The following is a 19,846-nucleotide window of genomic DNA, read 5'->3' on the forward strand; positions in this document are numbered from 1 at the left end:
CAGAAATACTGAGATCATTGTGTGAGATTTGACTGGTGCTGTGGTCAAGTTGGTAATGGCCATGAATCAAGTAAGGTGAAATACTTGTTTCAGGAGAGTTTGTTGAAGTTGGAGTAGTTATTTTGTTCATTTTCAAACATGCAGCATCTCCAAAACTAAAAATGCTTTTGAATGCTGTTCGTTACTGCAGATGGTTAAATCTCTGGTCTTTGGGGAAAATGTTGAAGAAATGTTTGTTTGATAATTTCTCTTTTGAACTGCAGACAGGGTCCTTCATTCCTGTTCTATCCATATCAACTAGCAGGAGAAAAAACCCCAAGAACTGCCGTGGGGTAAGAGCTTCAGTTCTTGAGCAAGCCTGTGGATTTGCAAACTGTTGTTACAGTGCACTGGATCCACAGGCAGCACATTTAATTGCCTGTTTCAAAGATGGCAGGCAGGGTGTAGTAAAGTGTATGCCTGTTAGTTACCTGTTGTCCCAGCAAGGACAAAACTCTGCTTTCTTTGTTTCTTGGCCTGTGGGTAGTCCATAGGACAGAAGTACTCATCTAGAAAGATCCTCTTGCTGCATCTGTCCTGTTCTAAGGATTAGTACACAACCTTTTCTAAAGTTCCTTTAGGTGAATCACATATGGTGGAATGCCCTTGACATGAAAAACAGTTTTGTGCATGATATCTCTCTGGTATTTGTATAGCAGAGCTTTGCAAGGCGTGTTTGGATAGCACAGCTTTGGAAACAAACTGCCTTCTAGAAGAGCCTGAAACTTGCTAAAAAGATGGCTTTTATGTCCCAGGGTTAACACTGAGGAGTCAGAACATCTGTCCACTTGTGTGATTCCAGTGACCAGCAGAGCCTTCAGAGTCTGTGTATTCGGGCAGCCACTTCTCCATGCCCTAAATCTAAACCACAGCTTCTTAGTGGATGCATTCATTAAACCCCAGTCATTACTTGCTTTCTCACATAAATCCAACTTATAATGGTTGTACCTTGAGCGGTGTAAACTTCATTCCTGATGTGTGCATCCCCTTGCGTTGTAACTAGGGAAGATCCAGCCTTTGTCAGCAGTTAAAAGTCACTTTTGAGTGATTTATGACTATCTTGACTTGACAATATTTGTAGAGATGTATTTGACTGAAGAGACTATGTAGAAGGATGGAACAATATTACCTGAGACTTTTAATTTTAGTGAGACTTTTTTAAAATAAAGTTCTCCTTATACATGTAGTAGAAAGAAAATGCATGTATCCTGTGGAAGTAGCTGCCACAACACCTCATTCATATGCACTGCTGCTGATAGAAGTAGAGGAGGACCTGACAGATTTTTTCTTGTTCTTCAAAAAAAAAAAATAATGCTCTTTTCAACAGACTGAAAGCTCTGCTTATCTACCAGAATGTGTAAAACCTAAGAAGGTACAGAGAGGGGCTTGATATGCCTGATATGAGGAGAGACTTTGAAAGTGTGTTCTGTCAAAGAATTTTAGAAATATTCATCTAGGGAATCAAAAGGACAACATACATCCCTTTCTAAATCCTGCAGTAAATAATACTGAAGGCAGTGGCCTTTTTCTTGCTTTTCCATTGCACTGATTTTCCTCACCCTTCTCTACCCCCAGTGTATCTTTACTCATTTTTTTTTTCTTGCAGCTTTGTGTTTCAAAGTGCCCAGACAGGTTTGCAACTTACATTGATGTTCAGGCTTCCTACAGATATAAACCAGATCAGTGGAATTACTTCAGGCAGTTCTGCAAACCTGGCTTTAACAATCCTCGCAAGGTGTGTATCTATCAGTAGGTGATGGAATATATTTTTTCTTCAAGCAAAGTGTAATGTACATAATTTTACTGAACTGCATCAAAGACTTGAATTATCTGATGTCACCGTATAAGCACATGTCCCAACTGATTTGACAGTTGTTTAAACCAGGGTGATGGTCTTGTATACACACTAAATTCCCACTCTTTAAATGATAGCTGTTTGCTTAAAAGAATATCTGCAGCTACCCATGTAGTTGCAGCACTGTGGTAAGTACTTAGGTACTCCACAGCAGTAGAGCAGTGTCTCAAACCAATTCTTAAGGCTCATAAGTCATCTATAGCTACTTAGAAATTTAGCTAAGAAAATTAATCTATCCTTCATGTTATTGATTTTGCACTCAAATTTACTGTGTTATTTCTCCAATCTTTAAAACACCTTGCAATTCAGCTATATTAGTTGTACTGAATTCTTACTTTCTTTAAGAGAAAAGGTGAAGGGGAGGCAAGGAACAATTGCCCAGTCACTTCTGGCTTAGATGGTGATCCAAAGTGAACAGGTCTTTTCTTTTTTTGTCACTAGAAAATAAAAGAAGAATAGTATTTTCCCAAATCACAATGACAGTTTGGATTCTCACTTAGATCATGAATATATCTTGCAGCTCCATCAGCCAGGTTTGGGGAGGAGGCTACAAAGCCCAGTTTGGGACATTCCGTCAGACTGGATGAGAAACGAAAACCATGTAGTTATTCTGCTATGTATTCAGCATTGCTGTTTTTCCCCTTTTTAGTCTGTTGCTCAAGTCCTACGTGATGAAGATTGTCCTTCGATGATCATTCCAAGCAGGCCTTGTGAGTGGTTCTACTTCTTACACGCGTCTTAGCAGATTGTGAGCATTCACATTAAAGCACAACTCCAGTCTGAAGTGTGTTTTTCATAGTGGCAAGGTCACTATGAACTGTCTTTTATCTGACAGTCGCATCCATTCAATTTTAAAGAGTTTAAAATATAAATATTTACTAATATTTCTTCTAACTGTCATCTGGAAACATTCAGCCTGTGATTAGGTCAAGCTGAGCTCTTTCTTGCTCTTGAATCATCACTGATAACAAAAGTTTTATGGCTCAAATTGTGCCTTCCAAAATATGTGAGGAGACAACCCCACTGGCATCAAGAAAATGTTACGAACGTGGGAAGGCTCATATGGGCAGCTGTTGAAATTCACAGGATACTTCAGCCCAGTTGCAGTGCAGCTCTTTTCAGCTGCAGTGCTGGCTCTGCAGGGCATACAGAGGAATTAAGGGGTCAAAAATGTTTTTGTCACTATGGTCAGCACATATTTCTGAGTAGATAACCACAGATCTCAGAGCTCATCTCACCTGCAGAAATGTAATACTGACCCAGAAGCTTATGCAAATAAGAAATTGCTGTTTATTTTTGCCATGTTTTAAAATGGACATCATGTAAACCAGGGACAGGTTATTAAAAGAGAAAATATGGATTCAGTTTTAAAAACATACTAAGAATTCGTATTAAAACTGATGTACTAACCCAAAAGACAGAAAATAATTTGCAAAGAAACCATTATCTTCTTTTAGACTACGACAAGGGGCAAGGATTACAGAGGGAGGAAAAGAGGCACGTTACTTACTTATTTAGTCAGAATAATTGCTGGGGTAGATATACCAGACTGAATATTGAACCCTGGCATCAATATTTATTGGAATCTGATAAGGAAGGCACTGAATGGTTATATAAAGTACAGCTGTGTAGGAGGACTGACCTGCTCTTCCCTTTGGAATAAAACCCAGGACTTTTTGCAGCAAAGAACAGGGCAGCATAAATGAGTGTGCAAACATCTCTCCTTTTCTCTCTTTTTTTATAATCTCCTCCTCCCTCTGTCTAACCAATAGTTTCTGTCTTTTTTCCATTGCTTCCTCTCCAAGAATATCTAGTGATAGTGGCTGGTACTGGAACTCATCTGGCATATGAGGAACTGACACTTGCTGTTATGTATTGTTTTGGGTGCTAGTACCATTCGTGACCAGTCAAGTTGAGTCTGTCCCTGGGGGCTGGTCTGATTATTACCATGAAATGGCATATTTGAGAAGCTTCAGTTTTTGTAAGCTGCCCAGATACTGACAGAGAGTAAGTTCCACATTTATTACAAGTTCTTAAACTTTTACATATACTACTGTTGTTGTTTGGTAGGACCTAGAATCTCCACTTGAAATCTATGATCCTACCCTGCCTGAGCTTGGACAAAAAGCCCCAGAGCATAAAAATCATAATCTTGAATGTAATGGCTCTTCCAAGATTTGTCAAAGTCAGCATATTGTTAGATAATCAGTTGACTGCAAATCTGAAATTATTTAAATATGTTACAAAAGAAAAATGATACAAGTGGAGCTTGATGTGAAATGTAATATGCATACTTTGTTTTGATACTTTGAACAGTTCTTAAGAGATGCTTCCCAGACTTCTCCACAAAGAATGGTGTGTTGACCGTGGCAAATCAGACTACGTTCAAAGATGGAAGAGGGAAAACAAGAAATGTAACTGATCTCAGGGAAGCTGCAAAGTAGGTTTTACCCTTTTTCAGTGTTCATTTGTTGGATTCTGTGACTGTGCAATAATTTAGAAATTCAAAAATAATCAGAATCTGTTGTAACCGATGGTTGAGAGTACCCAAGCAAGACTTGGTAGTAAGTGGTCTCTCTGTGCCTGAGCACTTCCAGATTTCAGTTAAGGAAATCCAGCACTGTGGTGTGCAGAAAGGAGCAAAAAGTTTTAGTCTGATTGTCTCACTAGTTTTCATTTGGTTAAATCATTCTTGTTGTTTTTCCTCTAAAAAATTAGTTTTGCTAGGAAAGTTCAAGATGCAAACCTTCTGCTGCAGGATTCAGGCCAGCCAGTGATGGCCTTGGCTACCCTCTTCTGTGGTGGCCTTTCTACTACCATAGGTTGTCCTTTGGGCATCTCACCTCACCACGGTGCTCCTGCTTTTGGGAAAAAACAATGTACTGGGCTATTCTTAGAAAAAAAATAATACAGGCAAGCACTTTGCAGGGTAGGAAAACAGTTCCATAAAGTAAACCTTTTGCTTCTCTGAGCTGCTTTCTGGTTCTATGCTATTAGCAGTCCTAGAGTCATAACTGTTTGGCCATTGTTACATTGCAGATATGAATAGACTTCACTCTGGCGATAAAGCCTTTTTAATAAAACCTTTTTAATAAAATTTTTTTCACTAATTGCAGAGAGACTCTTATGCAGTTTTTTTCTTTGCTATAACTGTGATTGATGTTGGCTTGATGACAGAACTGGAACTGAAGAATTGTAATATACTTTTATCACTAGCAAAGATATTTCAAATTCTTCCACTGAGCCTATTTGTTGTTTAAATACATTCTGCTTTTCTACCTGAAGCAACCTTTTCTTTGATTTGTTTTTTCTCAGCGGCATCAATAATGTCCTGGATGCAAGATCAATTGGAGTGAAAATTTTTGAAGACTGTGCCATTTCTTGGTATTGGATTTTAATGTAAGATTTTTATGGGTATTTTTTATTCTTCCAAACTCACTTTGGAGCATACAAGGAATAAAAAAATATATCATGTATGTGTTTGGTACCAATCCTACTTTAAAACTCAAGGAGCAACTGTAATTTTCTTTCATCACATGATAATAAAACTGTTGTGGTTCTGTGCATGAGATAAAGATAGTACAGCATACATACATAGAGCATCAGTTGGTCTGGGGTAGCTTTTTAATGTCCTGCCAGACAGAAAATCAGGAGGTGCTGTGTTCACTTGCAGGACCCATCTGCATGGCAATTCCAAAACTCAAAAATCTGAATTAAGTGACTTTCAAACCAGTTGCAGTTGCTAAGTGTTATTAGTGTATATATATATAAACCCCACATAATTTCTGAATTCATATTAGCAATATATAGTTAAATCCATTATAATCCGTAAGTCCAATATAAATCCATAACTCCAATGCAGCAGGCAAAGCAACATTGAGAACAAAAAGTATTGAACAGTATTAACTTCACTTTGCAATTAATACTAGCTAATCACCAATTAATTAAAACCAATTTGAAACAAAAGAAGTAGCTACTTTGCTGAAGCAAATATGTGAGTATTTGTGCATTCTTAACCCATTAATATTGGTTTTGATGGACCAGAGTGTTCAATTTAAACGGGAACAGAAGTCATTGCCAGGTGAGAGCCCATAACATGCACATGTTAAGCATTAGTCAAGCCTGAATGCAAATCCATGACAATAAATACATACTTTAGATAATAATATGGAGAATTACTTCAGAAACATCAGTTAAGCTTTTAAAGGTGTTCAGTCACTGGTGGAGGGACAGCTTGCTCATAGTCTGATACCCTGCTCACAGTCGTTAGTGGCAGGAGACTCAGAGTACTCTGTACTGTAGATTAGACCGTGGCCTGAAAAAGACAGGGGGTTGTACAACTGGTGTAAGTGACAAAAAGGGCCTTGTATTAGTCCCATTCAGCCAGCCTGAGAACCTAGTGCCTACAAATATTTCAGGCTCTGCCCTGTGAGACTGTCATATATAAACTATTTATTTGTAATAGCAGATAATAGCCATGAGAATGTATTTCATAACAAAGATTTTGAAGTACATTTTTACAAATCATTCTCTTATGTGAGATGAAGTGACCCTCATTTGGAGTAACAGGGACACAAGAAAGTGAATAGATTCTCACACTCATTTTCCCTGCGTTTGTTTCTTCTCTTTCTAGTGGGCTGTTCATTGCAATGATGCTGAGTCTGCTCTTCCTTGTGTTATTGAGGTTCACGGCTGGGGTTCTCTTCTGGATTTTCATCTTTGGTGTGATTGGAATTATAGGTTATGGTAAGTGTAATCTTCTAGCCTCTGAGGCTATCTTTCTTTATTGCTTAAGTTTGGGCAAGGAAAATCAGTAGTTAGATCAATTAAATGGTAGAGTTGGGGGAATGAATGCCTACTTTGAGACAAAGTTAAGTGAGAAGGACTTAAGTGGCAGCAAAATGTAGGAAGAATCCAGCTGTGCTGATACTTAGCACCAGATGTAGTAAACTGCCTTATCTACACACAGAATGCTCAGTGTGTCATCACTTGTACCGATATTATAATTGACTAGGCTCACAGTGATGCATTTTTGGGTTTTGCTCACCTGATAGGCTGAAGACAAAACGCTTGGCTTGTAAAAGATTTTTGTTAAAATTTGTCTTTGCATTCTTCAGAAACACTCATGTTATATTGATTGTTTTTTAAAAGGCATCTGGCATTGTTACTGGGAATATGATCATCTTAAAGGAATACCTGGATCTGACCTCACTGTTTATGATATTGGATTCCAGACAGACTTCAAAGTGTACCTGCAACTGAGGCAAACATGGTTAGCATTTAGTAAGTGCCCTTTAAATTTGGTATCTGTTAATGTATATTCAGGAGAATCAATCAGTGTCTTGCTACAGTTTCTGCCCTGTTAAATCTCGTCCTCTACATATGGTGCCTAGAGAAGCAAACAATTCCATTTCTCTGTATTGTATAAAAATGTGCACTCTTAATGAAAAAGTTGTCTCTTCATCTTTTTTTTTTATTATCTAAATGCTACAAATGAACAGCATTACTGTATGAACATGCAAAATGCTTGTTTATGAAAAGTAGAATTTGTAAAGGATGAATTGTATCTAAAGCTAGATACTGCAATTACATTAAAGTAAATTTTTATCTTTGCCTGAGAATTATATGTTCCGTTTTTCTTTTAAAAATATAAATGCTAACATCAAGGTCCTGCAAGTTCTGACTAGCTCTCTGCATATAGAACTTCCTTACAGTGGAACTGCATGAAGTGGATTGAAGTTTGAGAGGTGCAGTTGGAGAAAGAGAACTGCTCAAGTAGAGAATTTTATGGAGTTCATGAACAGTAGTGTAAAATACAAGGGAAAAAAATTACAGAGGTTTGGTTCTTGATAAATCTAACTTTTTTGTTTGTTTGCTTACAGTGATAATACTTTGTGGTGTTGAAGTCATAATCATACTGATGCTGATCTTCCTAAGAAATCGGATCCGGATTGCTATTGCACTGTTGAAGGAAGGTAGTAGGTATGTTTGTCAGATTTTAATACATTTTGAATTCTGTTAAATGATCTCTAGATCAGGCTGGAACATGGCAAATAGATAAAGTTCACTGTAGTACTACTGTTGATAAAAGTGGAGTGGTAGAAATGACAAAGTCAAGATTTGAAGACATTTGAATAAAGTTCCTGCAGTATTCTGAGATCCCAGTGCTAGATTATGTTACGACTGTCAACAAGGATCTCAAAGTAAAATTGCTAGAAGAGGACTGATAAAAAGCTTGTTTCTGGAATTGTTGTAGCTTATTGATATGTTTTGTTTCTTTCATAGGGCTATTGGCTATATAATGTCTACACTGTTCTACCCCATTGTCACCTTCATACTCATTGCAATTTGTATTTCCTACTGGGCTGTGACAGCTGTGTATCCTTCCATGTACCTCTCTGGAGCAAGTCTTCTGATCTGCAAGACTAGATAATTCTCTGCTATTTCATGTTAATCAAAGTAGTGTTAAGAGGGTTGTTTGGTCACTTAGCACGTCATGTGCTGATGCACTCTTCCTTGCCACATGGTTGCATGTGATGTACAAATTAGTGCATTTAATCTAATTAAAAAGAACTGGACTAAAATTTATGCCAAGGCAGGGAGATCATACAAGGCATTGTGTACTACTAAAGGTTGACTTCAGGGACTAAAAAGGGCCCTCAGCAAAGAGTGAATATGATCTTTAAAGTGCTGTGTGCTCTACAGGCCTGGTGTTAACGGTCTCTTAGTTAACTGGGGGTGGAGTGGGCTCTGTATGTGTTTTATTCAGAAAAGTATGAGAAAGGACTGAGAGAATATACAGTGCACTGTCTTCTCTGAATTGCCTGACAGCAACCACTGTTTGTTCCCAAAGAGCAAGGGCTCGGTAAGGATTAAGAAAGGGGAAAACTGCTATTTGAAAACCTCTTGTTCTTTCATTCACAAGGAGGGTCAGAATGTTAATTCATCCTTATGCTCTATATCTACCACCAAAATACAAACTGTCAAAGAACTACTGCATAGTCTGCCTTGTCAAAGATAGATATGCAAGAGAGATAAAGACAACTTTCAAGGTTATACCCTCTGCCCATTCTGGTATGGGGTTATTACAGCTGTGGGATGGAGTTTGCTTTAGTTCTCTAAGTAAGAAGAGTATTCAGTCTTGTCTGTCAACCCTTCAGATACATGTTTGCATAGCAACAGAAGTTTTCGTGTTACCTGAATAAGTTCTTTAGAGCTCTTTACCCACTGCAGAATCCTAAGTTGCTCAAAGCCTACAGTTCTGTGATTCCTCCTTAAAATATTTCGTTCAGTTTTCTGGCCACATCAGGAGAACCTGTGTATAAAGTCATGGCTAATCAAACACTGTGCAAGTATGCAAACCTGACTTGTGACCCAGAGGTAAGTGTAACAAATATTTATCTATAGTGAGAGCTATGCTAGTTGTATTTCCTAATCACTGTTAAAAGGCAGTGCTGGTAGAAAATGTGCATATTTTAAGTAATGATTCCTCATGTTAAATCTGAAAATATTACCTAGTGTCCAGGTAACACATCTTTGTTCAAAGAATTTTACAGACATAAACTAGTTTTTCTGCTAAATTGTCCTGTAAATATTAACCATTCTAATTTACAGGGTGAGAAAAGAAGACACAGAAATGAAAGTTTATTGGTATTCTTGAATTCACGAGGAGTCTGTTTTGTGATCTTCTAGAGGCAGTGGCAGTGTTTGAAAGCTGTGCCTCAAAGTTGCCTGAGGACTAGCCGTGATTTGAAGCAGAAGCTTAGCTTCCTTTGGCACAGAAATTACCTTTAGGAAGCTCAAGAAATATTTGTCTTGTTTAATCTAAATTTTGCCTTCAGTCAAAAATTTTTACTTGACTGGGTTTGAATTTAAGGATGTTTATAAAACTAGAAATATTTATCAAATGTTTTGCATCTGGGGAAGAATAACCCCACACCAGCATAGGCTGGAGAGCAGCTCTGCAGAGAAGGACTTGGTGGTCCTGGTGGATGACAAACTGTCCCTGACCAGCAGTGTGTCCTGGGGGCCAAGAAGGCTAGTGGGATCCTGAATTGCATTAGGAAGAGCATTGGCAGCAGGTCAGGGAGGGGATCCTTCCCCTCTGCTCAGCCCTGTGAGGCACATCTGCAGTGCTGTGTCCAGTTCTGGGCTCCTCAGGACAGGGGGGACATGGAGCTCCTGGAGCGGGTCCAGCAGAGGCTGCAGAGATGATGATGAGGGGACTGGAGCATCTCCCTTATGAAGAAAGGCTGAGGGAGCTGGGGTTGTTCAGCCTCAAGAGGAGACACTGAGAGGGGACCTCATCCATGTCTGTCAGTGTCTGCAGGGAGGAGTCAGAGGATGGACCAGGCTCTGCTCGGGGGTGCCCAGCAATGGGGCAAGAGGAACAGCTAGGGAGCTGATGCATTAAATTCAAGTATACTGCTGTGGTTGTGTATCTACCAAAGAATTCCTCACCCTGCTGATGTCTGAACGTTGCAAAAGAAAGTGCTTAAAATTGGTTTGGTTTTATTTCATGCCCAAACCAAGCAAATACATGAAATGAACAATAGAATTAGGGAAAAGTAATTAAATGTAAAGACTGCTCCTCTTTTAATAGTCCGAGGTACGTAAGGAAAGTTGTGAACACATCCACAGTTTGTATGAAATGGCACAGCTCAGTTGTTTTCCTTTCAACTGTGATGATTTACCTAAATGTCAGATTTGACCTCTACTTTTCAAATAAATATATTTTTTTAATGTGAGCAGATTTTCTTTAACGAAAGTGAAGTGTTTATGTATCTTAAAAGTATATTTCTGAAATTCAAATTCCATTTGTGTAGGTTTCAGGCATGTGGTGAACAACCCTGTTTGCTAACACCTAGTTTAAAGTTAAGCACCTCATAAGTCATTGATATGAATCCTTGAATATGTAAACGGGTTACGTAGTGCTGGAGTGCAATGTTTAATGAACTAATGAAACATCAAGCAGAATTATGTCATTTAAATTAACCTGCTAAACTTCAGAGGCTGTGTACACAGAATGCATTGATTATGATTGTGTTGTTTATTTTTCTTTCTATTCAGACTTTTAACACAACCAATGTGACTAAGTTGTGCCCGGGTGCTCAGTGTACTTTTGCTTTTTATGGAGGAGAAAGCCTGTACCATAAGTACATCTTCATCTTCCAGTTAGCCAATGCCTTTGTCTTTCTCTGGCTGGTGAATTTTGCAATTGCACTAGGTCAGTGTACTCTTGCTGGTGCCTTTGCCTCCTACTACTGGGCCTATCGAAAACCGGCTGATATTCCACTGTGGCCGCTCTTCTCTTCATTTGGACGAGCAATACGGTAAGAATGGAGCTGGATGTGAGCCTGGTCATGTATCCAACAAGTGCTGTTTGTACATCTATGGAATCTAGTCTTAGAATATCAGATGAAAATGATTAGTCAGCATTGTGGTTTAATCTCTGTAGCAGCCAAGCCCCTGCAGCCACTTGCTCACTCCTCCACAGTGAGATGGGGGAGAGAATCCAAAGGGCGAAGGTGTGAAAACACATGGGCTGAGATAAAGACAGTTTAATAGGTAAAGGAAGGCCATGTGCACAAGCAAAGCAAAACAAGGAATTCCTTCCCCATTTCCCATGGGCAGGCAGGCATTCAGCCATCCCCAGGACACCAGGGCTTCATCATACACAGCAGTGACTTGGGAAGACAAACTCTGTAACTCCAAGCATCTCCCTCTTCCTCCTCCTTCTGCCAGCTATTACTGCTGAGCATGACACCGTATGGTGTGAGATACCCCTGGGGTCAGCTGGGGTCAGCCATCCTGGCCATGTCCCCTCCCAGCTCCTCGAGCATCCCCAGCCTGCTCGCTGGCAGGGCAGGGCGAGGAGCAGAACAGCAAGTGCAGCTCAGCAGGAGCTCTGTTATCTGCACTGTCTTGGTCATAAATCCAAAATATAGGACAGCATAAACTTCTCTGAAGAAAACTAGCTCTATTCCATCCAAAACCAGTACAGTCAGGAAAATGTACTTGTTAAGAGAAGGCTGAATCCTGTAGCCCAGGATCTTATACCCCTCCAAGGCTGCTGCAGCTCCCTGTCTCTAGGTCCAACCTAAGGCTGAGCAGGTGTTCCCAGTAAACGCACACACCAAATACTTGTATATAGCACATATATACACAGATTGACAGACAGACACAGCACTCAAAAACACCAGCAGCACCAATGGCTTCAGCCTGTTTGGCAGATCAGGATGAAGATCCATTAGTTTATGGAATTCCCGCTAATGGACCTTCCTCCACTTAAGATTTTATTTATATATACATACCCATGCACATACATGTATTACTGTGCATATGCACAGGTGTGTGACATAACAGTCATATATTTTGTTTTAGATACCACACAGGTTCGCTGGCATTCGGCGCCTTAATTCTTGCAATTGTCCAGCTTATTAGAGTAATACTGGAGTACTTGGATCACAAACTGAAAGGTGAGGTTTATGAATCTGCTGTAGGTTGGTAAGACCTCCTTTGCTAAATTACTTCTTTACTTTTCCAAGTGTTTTTTTAGCAATAAGAAGAGATTAATTTCACATTATCTTTATCCATTGTAGTTTCATTTGAAACTGGTAGATTTGTGCTAATTTACTCAAACTAAGTCTATGTTCTTTGGAACGTAATGTAAAGTTCAAGTAAAATGTGAATCTGATCTAATTGAAAGCTAGTGAGATAAATTTGGTCGAGAAAGAGAGTCCATACCAGAAGGAAAAAAACCAACATTTCTGCTTTTGTCACAATTTAAGATTTTTTTTTTAATAGCTTTCTACATTCTGAAGATGGTTTATGAATTCTATGTATGATGTACTCTCTTCTGGTTTTTTTTAGGTACTCAGAACTCCTTCACTAGATTTCTACTCTGCTGCCTCAAGTGCTGTTTCTGGTGTTTGGAAAAATTCTTAAAATTTATAAACAGAAATGCCTACATCATGGTATGTGCCATGTCTACATGTGGTCTACCCTATCTGGGACACATAAATACCCTAGCCATTACTAGTTGGTCAAGAGTCAGCAGTACTTGAATCTGCTGAATAAATAGTGGGATTTATCTGAGTTTTCAGGACATGCATGTGGTTCTACCATGAAAAAATAAGATTTTTTTTTTTGCTTCTAATCTCAGCCTCTTTTTATGCCTGTCTTTGTCTATCACCCCCACCCCCAAAGCAAGTGGGAAGGGATGGCATAACTGGTTAACTCTCCCTCTGATTCAGCAGTTGAGATACTGATTTCAACAAGGGTATTACCTTTTTTCATATTGCATGTTGATGACACTTCTGTTTGGAGGCAGTGTTTGAATAAGGAAGTCAGAAGGCATGTGATAACTGAAGTTAAAAGTTAAAAGCACAAATTCTACTAGCAGCAGTAGTGATATTTCTCTAAAATAACCCTTCTTAGCTTCCAGATAAGAGAAATTTGAAATTTTCACATAAATAAACAAACACAGATTTAAGCCTAGGATGTTCTGACTTGAAGCAATTTCAGTGATTGAATGGTATGGTCACAGACTTCTTGTCTCAAAGGAGGTGGCTGTAGTGGGTCCATTATAACCTATGTTCCTGCAATTGATGTTTCAAATTAAGGCTATCTTGAAGAGGAAGTATTGTTTTTGACAGTCTTTACAGTTGATAAACTGTCTGAGATAAGTGTATCCAGTGTATCTTACCCTTGTGGACACTATTCCAGGAAGAAATGGTTTTGTTCCTGGATAACTTTAGCTGCTTTACTTTATGCTGATTTCTTCAGTGAAAGCAGCATATGGTCCAAGAAGGTACCTACAGGAGTCAGCTCTACAAGTGCCTGTTGCTTTCCACTGACTATAAATCTAATGTAGGTAACTAGCAAAGGGAGAAGAAACCCTCAGCGAGTACCTTTTTTGCTCTGCTTGGCAAACTGAGTACTGAGTCTACTGCCTGTAAGATCACAAGGGGTGGCATGCTCATCACCAGGTGATTAGAAGGGGAAAGGTGGATAATACTCTGTCCCTACCTGGTGGGAAGCATTGAGAAGCAGTAGGAGACTGGGGGAAGTGCTTTATGTTCATCTGAGTTCGAAGGCCATATATTAGAGAAAACTACGCATTACATGCAGGAAGATTCTGGCATACAAGGAGATATCCTAATTATTTTAAATACCTAATAGCTACTATTATTTTTCAGATTGCCATATATGGTAAAAACTTCTGCACCTCGGCAAGGGACGCATTCTATTTGCTTATGCGGAATGTGGTGAGGTAAGGGACCATCTCCCAGTCCTTGGAAATGTCAGGAGTTACCGCTATTGCACTCTGAAGACATGCTTCTTTCCTCTCATATATCTCCTCCAAATACTACTGTGAGCTGCTCTGTCCTCAGCCGTGGCCCTCACTATTATTCAGTGTGTAACAGCAGGCTGTCCAGCTGTACAGTAACCTGTGCAAAGTTGATATAATCTCATGGGTTTGTTGTGATTGCTCCTTTAAATTCGTAAGTACCCAGTAGATTGTAGTAATGCCTCCAAGAAACCAGTGGTGCCCCTGAGAGATCTGTGGATACACAGGAATGGGATGCTCATTGTCTGCCATATGTGTGTTTCTTGAGCTTTGGCCCACGTACTGTCTGGGAAAAGGAAAGCAGAAGGACTTAAGTCTTCAGATTCATTCAGAAAGCTTATAGGGTGTCAGACAGTGGAAGTAAAGAAGAGAGAGTACTTTGCTTTCAGAAAGAGTATCTTTTACATAACCAGATCTCCCCTGGTGCTGGGAACTGTCCTGCCCTTTTCTCCACTATCAAGTCTGCTGCCAAACTCCCTGTTCTCATCAGTACTTTCCTTCATTGTGTCTGGCTCTTCCTTTACTACTGTGAGATCAAAAAACAATGGGAGAATAACTTAGGAGCAGGCCATGTTGATGCAATAGCAGACAGTCTAATTACCAAGCAAGAGACACAGTAAAACTAGTTAAGTAGTTTAGATTATAAAGTGAAGGACTGGGAGGAGGAGAGAAATGGAGAGGGAGGCTGAAGGAGAAGATGGAAATGATACTTCAGGAAGAAGAAGAAAGGACTGAAGATGGGACAATAGAGTGCTTTCACTGTATTAGTCTGCACTAATATCAGGGCAGTGATGTCCACACCATGTAGTGCCTATGCAATAGAAAAGCTGCCTTCGTTTCCTGGCAGAATATCATCTCTCTGTCCTTTGTGATTTTGCTCTTAATCAGTAAAAGCAATATCTAAAAGCCAGGCATATAATTTTGTTGTTTCAAATGAAGATGTTTTATCTTGTGTATTTTGCGAAATCTGAATTCTGACATATTAATGGTGATTGGTCTCTTTAGTAGTTCTTAATGTTTATTTTTCATGGTAGTCAGTGCTGTATATTACTATATCCATAGACCTCTGTGCTGTGAAGAGTTTGATGATACAAAGCTCATTTCAGCTCATCTGTATTGTTGTTCTGTCACCCTGTGAAATCAGCAGAAGACAGCTTCTGGTCATGTTTTGCCATATCCATAGATTTAAGGAGAAAGAATACAAATGTCTGTTCTGTGATGATTATGTATTATTTATCTTTTGCTGAACAGAGTTGCTGTTCTGGACAAAGTTACAGACTTCCTTTTATTCCTGGGGAAAATTCTTGTTGCTGGTGGTGTAGGTAAGCTAATTGGTTTTTTTCTGAGTTGTGTGTTCTAGTTTCTGGTACCTACAAGCATGGCTGCTGTAATCATATATGCTTAATTAACAGCTGGAGGTTCTCATCAGTCTTACTGTTTGGAAATCTGTTCCTGTCTTTCTAGAATTTGCAAGACTGAACTAAAATTTTTTTTTCCTTTTTTCTTCCCCCTTCTCCCCCCTCCCAAGCCCCTGATGTGCCTTGACAGCATCTTTACCTTAATTGCTTTTATGGCTCTTCTGTGTGTGTGGCTGGCACAAGGTTTTCTGCAGCCACAGCATCATAGTTGGATCAAAACAAATTCACACCCAATAAGTCAGCCACAGTCAGTTCTCCTTTCATAAGAACTGAACAAAATTGCAAATGAGATTCACCTGGTAGCAGACAAGATGCCTAGAAGAGGTGTTTCAGGTCTGCAGGAGATAGACCGGAAGCTCTGCTGTATTCTAGGCCATTAAAACTATAAGCTAAAGAAATAGAATATTTCTGGCATTCTTATAGGGTTTTCTTGGTTATCAGTAAATATCAAAATAGATTACTCATGGTTTTCTGTGACAGAAAAGTGTTTTTCTGTTTTTTAAATGAAACAATTTCAGAAATTCAGGTTGGCAGTATTCCCTTTTGTTTTTTTTTTTTAAATTGTCACAGCAGTTTTAAAAAAACATTTTACAAATAACCATATTTTGCATTCTGTATACCTTAAAAGATAACTAATAATTATATTTTAATCAAAAATTGAAAACTAGTAACAAGAACTCATCTAAAATATTTTGTCATTACTGTAGAATTACATAATTTATTAATTTTGCTATTAAATTCAGTAGAATGATGAAACAGACCAATTCATTAAAATATTTTTGGGCCCATGAGTATGTTTATGGTAATGAATTCATTTACATATATCTTCTGTTAGATAATTAGTCTTGAGGAATTTATTGTTTACAAACTTTTATTTAAACCAACCTTGGATCTGTTGTCTGTCTCGTCCATTCTTTAGATGTTAAGAAATAAGGGCTAGCATGGAAGTCACTAATTGCCTGTACTTCTTGCAGGTGTCCTTGCATTCTTTTTCTTCACACAGAAAATACCAGTCTTTGCACAGGAAGTGCCAACGTTAAATTACTACTGGGTACCACTGTTGGTAAGGCAACAATCTAATCTTCTGAACGCTGGGGGCAGTTCGAGGTGCTCAGACTGCTCTGATCACAACTTCTGTGGTCAGCCCCTCAGTGGCATAGTATCCACTGAGGTGAGGACTGATCTGCTCTGCTGCAGTCCTCGGGATCCTTCAGGCAGAAGGCAGTGCAATGACTCTGCATCTTCAGAAAAATTAGGTTTCACATCTGCTTTTCTTAGACTTCCCAGGCAATAAAGGCTGGTGCTGAGGCACTGATGGCAGGGTGGCTTCTAATGGAAGGGATGTGCAATGCATCTCCAGGATGAGTGTTTCTTGAAGGAGTCCAGAATATTCTTGGCATATATTCTCTCTGGGGGTTGAAATAATTCTGTTTTGGCAGCCGGAAAATGAGTGGCTACTGCATGTTAGAATGCAGTGTCTTGACCCTGTGATCTCTGTCCACAGCACTAGAAACCTTTGGTAGAAATACAGAGCTGACATTAAATTCTCCCAAATTTGCTTAGCAGACTAGGCTTCTGACTTGTGTTAATAGTGCCACATTGGCACCAAAAGAAGTTTGAGGGTTTATTGTGGTGGTTTTTTATTTTAGACAGTCATCATTGGCTCCTACCTAGTTGCACACGGGTTCTTCAGTGTCTATGCAATGTGTGTCGACACGCTTTTCCTCTGCTTCTGTAAGTACTACCTTTTCTTTCAGTAATACCTGCAAGTCATGGAAGGGGGAGTAGAAAACCACCTTGTCCTTTCCTTACAGAATTCTGGTGGCATACTGACAGACTGTGAAAAATTAGCAGCTTCTTCTTTTCAGATACTCTCCTTGATGCATTCTGGTTTAGTATTCAAATTTAATTAGTTTAAAAAATGTAAGGTAGCTTCATGGTTCATGGTGGTACCTGGATTTTGTCTTTCAGATGTTCCTTAAATTTCAGTAAGTTTGCTTCAGGGTGTTTTGTGAAGAGCCCTGTACAGTATTGATTCACTTAAACTTCTTGATAATAACAAATATATTCTTTGGTATGTGTACTTTGTTTTCAGCATAATAACCCTGAACGAAGTATTATGCTGAATCACCTTGAAACTATTTGTCCCTTGGACCCCCGATGGCAAGCAATCATGGGCACTGTCACAGGGACAGAGAATACTGAAATTACAAAAGAAATCTGTTGGTCTCAAATTGGGACATGATTATAAGAAGTGGATGTCCTTAGTATATAATACCTTCCCTGTGCTAGATTTTTCTATAAAGAAATTCATTCTGATAGGTCAGTGTAGAAGTTACATGGTAGTGATTGGTCTTCAAATTGGCAAATTTAATAATACTAAGGGATTACTGAAATAGTCATAAGCTTGATCTTTCATATATATGCACAGTGGATTACTGACGTGAGATAAACTCACTTTAGCTGTGCTTCCCTGAAAACTGAGGTTAGCAGTGATTCTGGAAAAACTAGGTTGCCAAAGAGTCATAGGAACAAAATCAATTAGAAAACTGAAAATTGAGAGCTATGTCCTATTTATCTCAAGTAATGGACCTTGGTTCAATACAAACAGGCAAATATGGCACTAACAACTCTCTGAGAAATAAGCTAAACCATTAATTGTTATTAAACCATAAATTGTTATTTATTTATTTATTATTAGTGTTTGTGTTAGTATTATTAGTATTCAAATCAGTATTGAAATTTTATTTATTTGTTTGTTTTGTTATTTAGAAAGAAATGGAATTTAGCAGATTTGTTGGTGCACTCAAAAATTAGAAGATTTTCTTTTAGTGTATGCCAAAGACACAGGGCATATGCTGCCACAGAGATATATTAGGATTTGCCATCTCTGACCTCCTTAGCCACTCCTCAGAACTGGTGCTTTCATTTTGGCTCTGCAGATCCAGCCTTTGCAGGATTGCAGTTGTAATGTCTGTGCTTCACTGCACACTCCCTCCTGACTGCCTTCGATGTCACTGGTCTGTGACTGCTGCATGGCACCAGCTGGGCTGAATCCTGACCAGTGACTTAGTCATGACCTTCTGTAGGAAAAAAAGTAATAAGTCTGCCTTTTTTTTTTACATTCATATTCTGTTCTGCTTCCCCTGCTTCCGTTCAGTAATGAACAACAGATCATATAGAATATTGTGCACTCATGGCAGCAGGTTTTCAAATGAACTTTATCTTAGGAAGCAAAAAAGAGTCCAGTGTTAAAAAGTACTTAAATCCATAGCGCTCTTTGTGACAAATTTGCTAGCAAGAGGTGTCCAAAATGCCAGGCTTCAGTGGAGGAATGAGAATTTCTGAAAATTTCCACCTATACAGCCAAACCAAAGATCTGGAGAATAAAAAGAATATATTGCTTTCATGTAAAAATGTCTAGATGTTTGTGTCTCTATTTCATGTAAAACCCCTTGTGATTTGAGAAAATAGAAATTTTATAGTGTCCTTGATCAAGGACATAATTAATAATACAGCTTAATTGCGTTGATTGAGATTTTTCTTAATGTCAGGTCTTTTACTCTCTCCTTACTTCAATTCTGTTTGTATCTGTGTGTGTGTGGTTGTACTGCTGTTGGCTTTTTTGACTGCTTTTGCTGTGTAAATTCAGGTGAAGACCTGGAAAGAAATGATGGATCTACAGCAAAACCCTACTTCATGTCAGCTAGCCTCCACCGAATTCTAGGGAAGAAGAAACTAAGCCCTAAGAAGGCAGTGGGATAACATGCACTGAACTTCGACATCAAAAAGTGTCACTTTTAAGCAAAACGTGTATCAAGTAGGCAAAAGTAAAAACCGTAAATGATGCTTCTGGTTAATGGGTGATTCTTTTTTTCCTTTTGCTTATATTTAATACAAAAGAGCAACATCAGTAACATTTAATTAGTTTAAATGCTTAAACTAACAGCTGTGAAAACAAGGCCACGTTTTAGTTTATAGAGTGCCTATGAAAAGGAAAATGTAAATTTGAAGCTTTTATAAGTCTATAATGATGTTTTAATAATTTTTGTAATACAAGTTGCTGCCTTAGATGACAGCAGTTTTGATAATGTTTCTTTTTATAAGTGTATATTTGTAAAAGAAATTCAGGCAATTTTTTGAAAGCACTAACATATAACCTAATTAGCCATAAAAAAGATA

The 19,846-nt window shown here is 38.7% G+C and overlaps 1 protein-coding gene across 4 annotated transcripts in view; it reads left to right on the forward strand.

The window, feature by feature from the left end:
- SLC44A5 (solute carrier family 44 member 5) overlaps positions 1–19,513 on the forward strand; it is a 68,827-nt gene extending 49,314 nt beyond the window's left edge. For all 4 annotated transcript variants that reach the window (XM_064664851.1, XM_064664850.1, XM_064664853.1 and 1 more), the window contains 17 exons: positions 1,646–1,774; positions 2,544–2,604; positions 4,211–4,334; positions 5,210–5,293; positions 6,528–6,640; positions 7,046–7,177; positions 7,777–7,876; positions 8,180–8,272; positions 9,187–9,274; positions 10,964–11,226; positions 12,278–12,372; positions 12,767–12,870; positions 14,095–14,168; positions 15,498–15,568; positions 16,639–16,727; positions 17,314–17,398; positions 19,317–19,513. In XM_064664851.1, coding sequence (XP_064520921.1) covers positions 1,646–1,774; positions 2,544–2,604; positions 4,211–4,334; positions 5,210–5,293; positions 6,528–6,640; positions 7,046–7,177; positions 7,777–7,876; positions 8,180–8,272; positions 9,187–9,274; positions 10,964–11,226; positions 12,278–12,372; positions 12,767–12,870; positions 14,095–14,168; positions 15,498–15,568; positions 16,639–16,727; positions 17,314–17,398; positions 19,317–19,429 — 1,818 coding nt within the window. In that variant the 3' untranslated portion in view covers positions 19,430–19,513. The remainder of the gene's footprint in view (positions 1–1,645; positions 1,775–2,543; positions 2,605–4,210; positions 4,335–5,209; positions 5,294–6,527; positions 6,641–7,045; positions 7,178–7,776; positions 7,877–8,179; positions 8,273–9,186; positions 9,275–10,963; positions 11,227–12,277; positions 12,373–12,766; positions 12,871–14,094; positions 14,169–15,497; positions 15,569–16,638; positions 16,728–17,313; positions 17,399–19,316) is intronic.
- Positions 19,514–19,846: the final 333 nt, after the last annotated feature.

Source organism: Pseudopipra pipra, chromosome 9 (assembly GCF_036250125.1).
Source record: "Pseudopipra pipra isolate bDixPip1 chromosome 9, bDixPip1.hap1, whole genome shotgun sequence".
NCBI classification, from domain to species: Eukaryota; Metazoa; Chordata; class Aves; order Passeriformes; family Pipridae; genus Pseudopipra; species Pseudopipra pipra.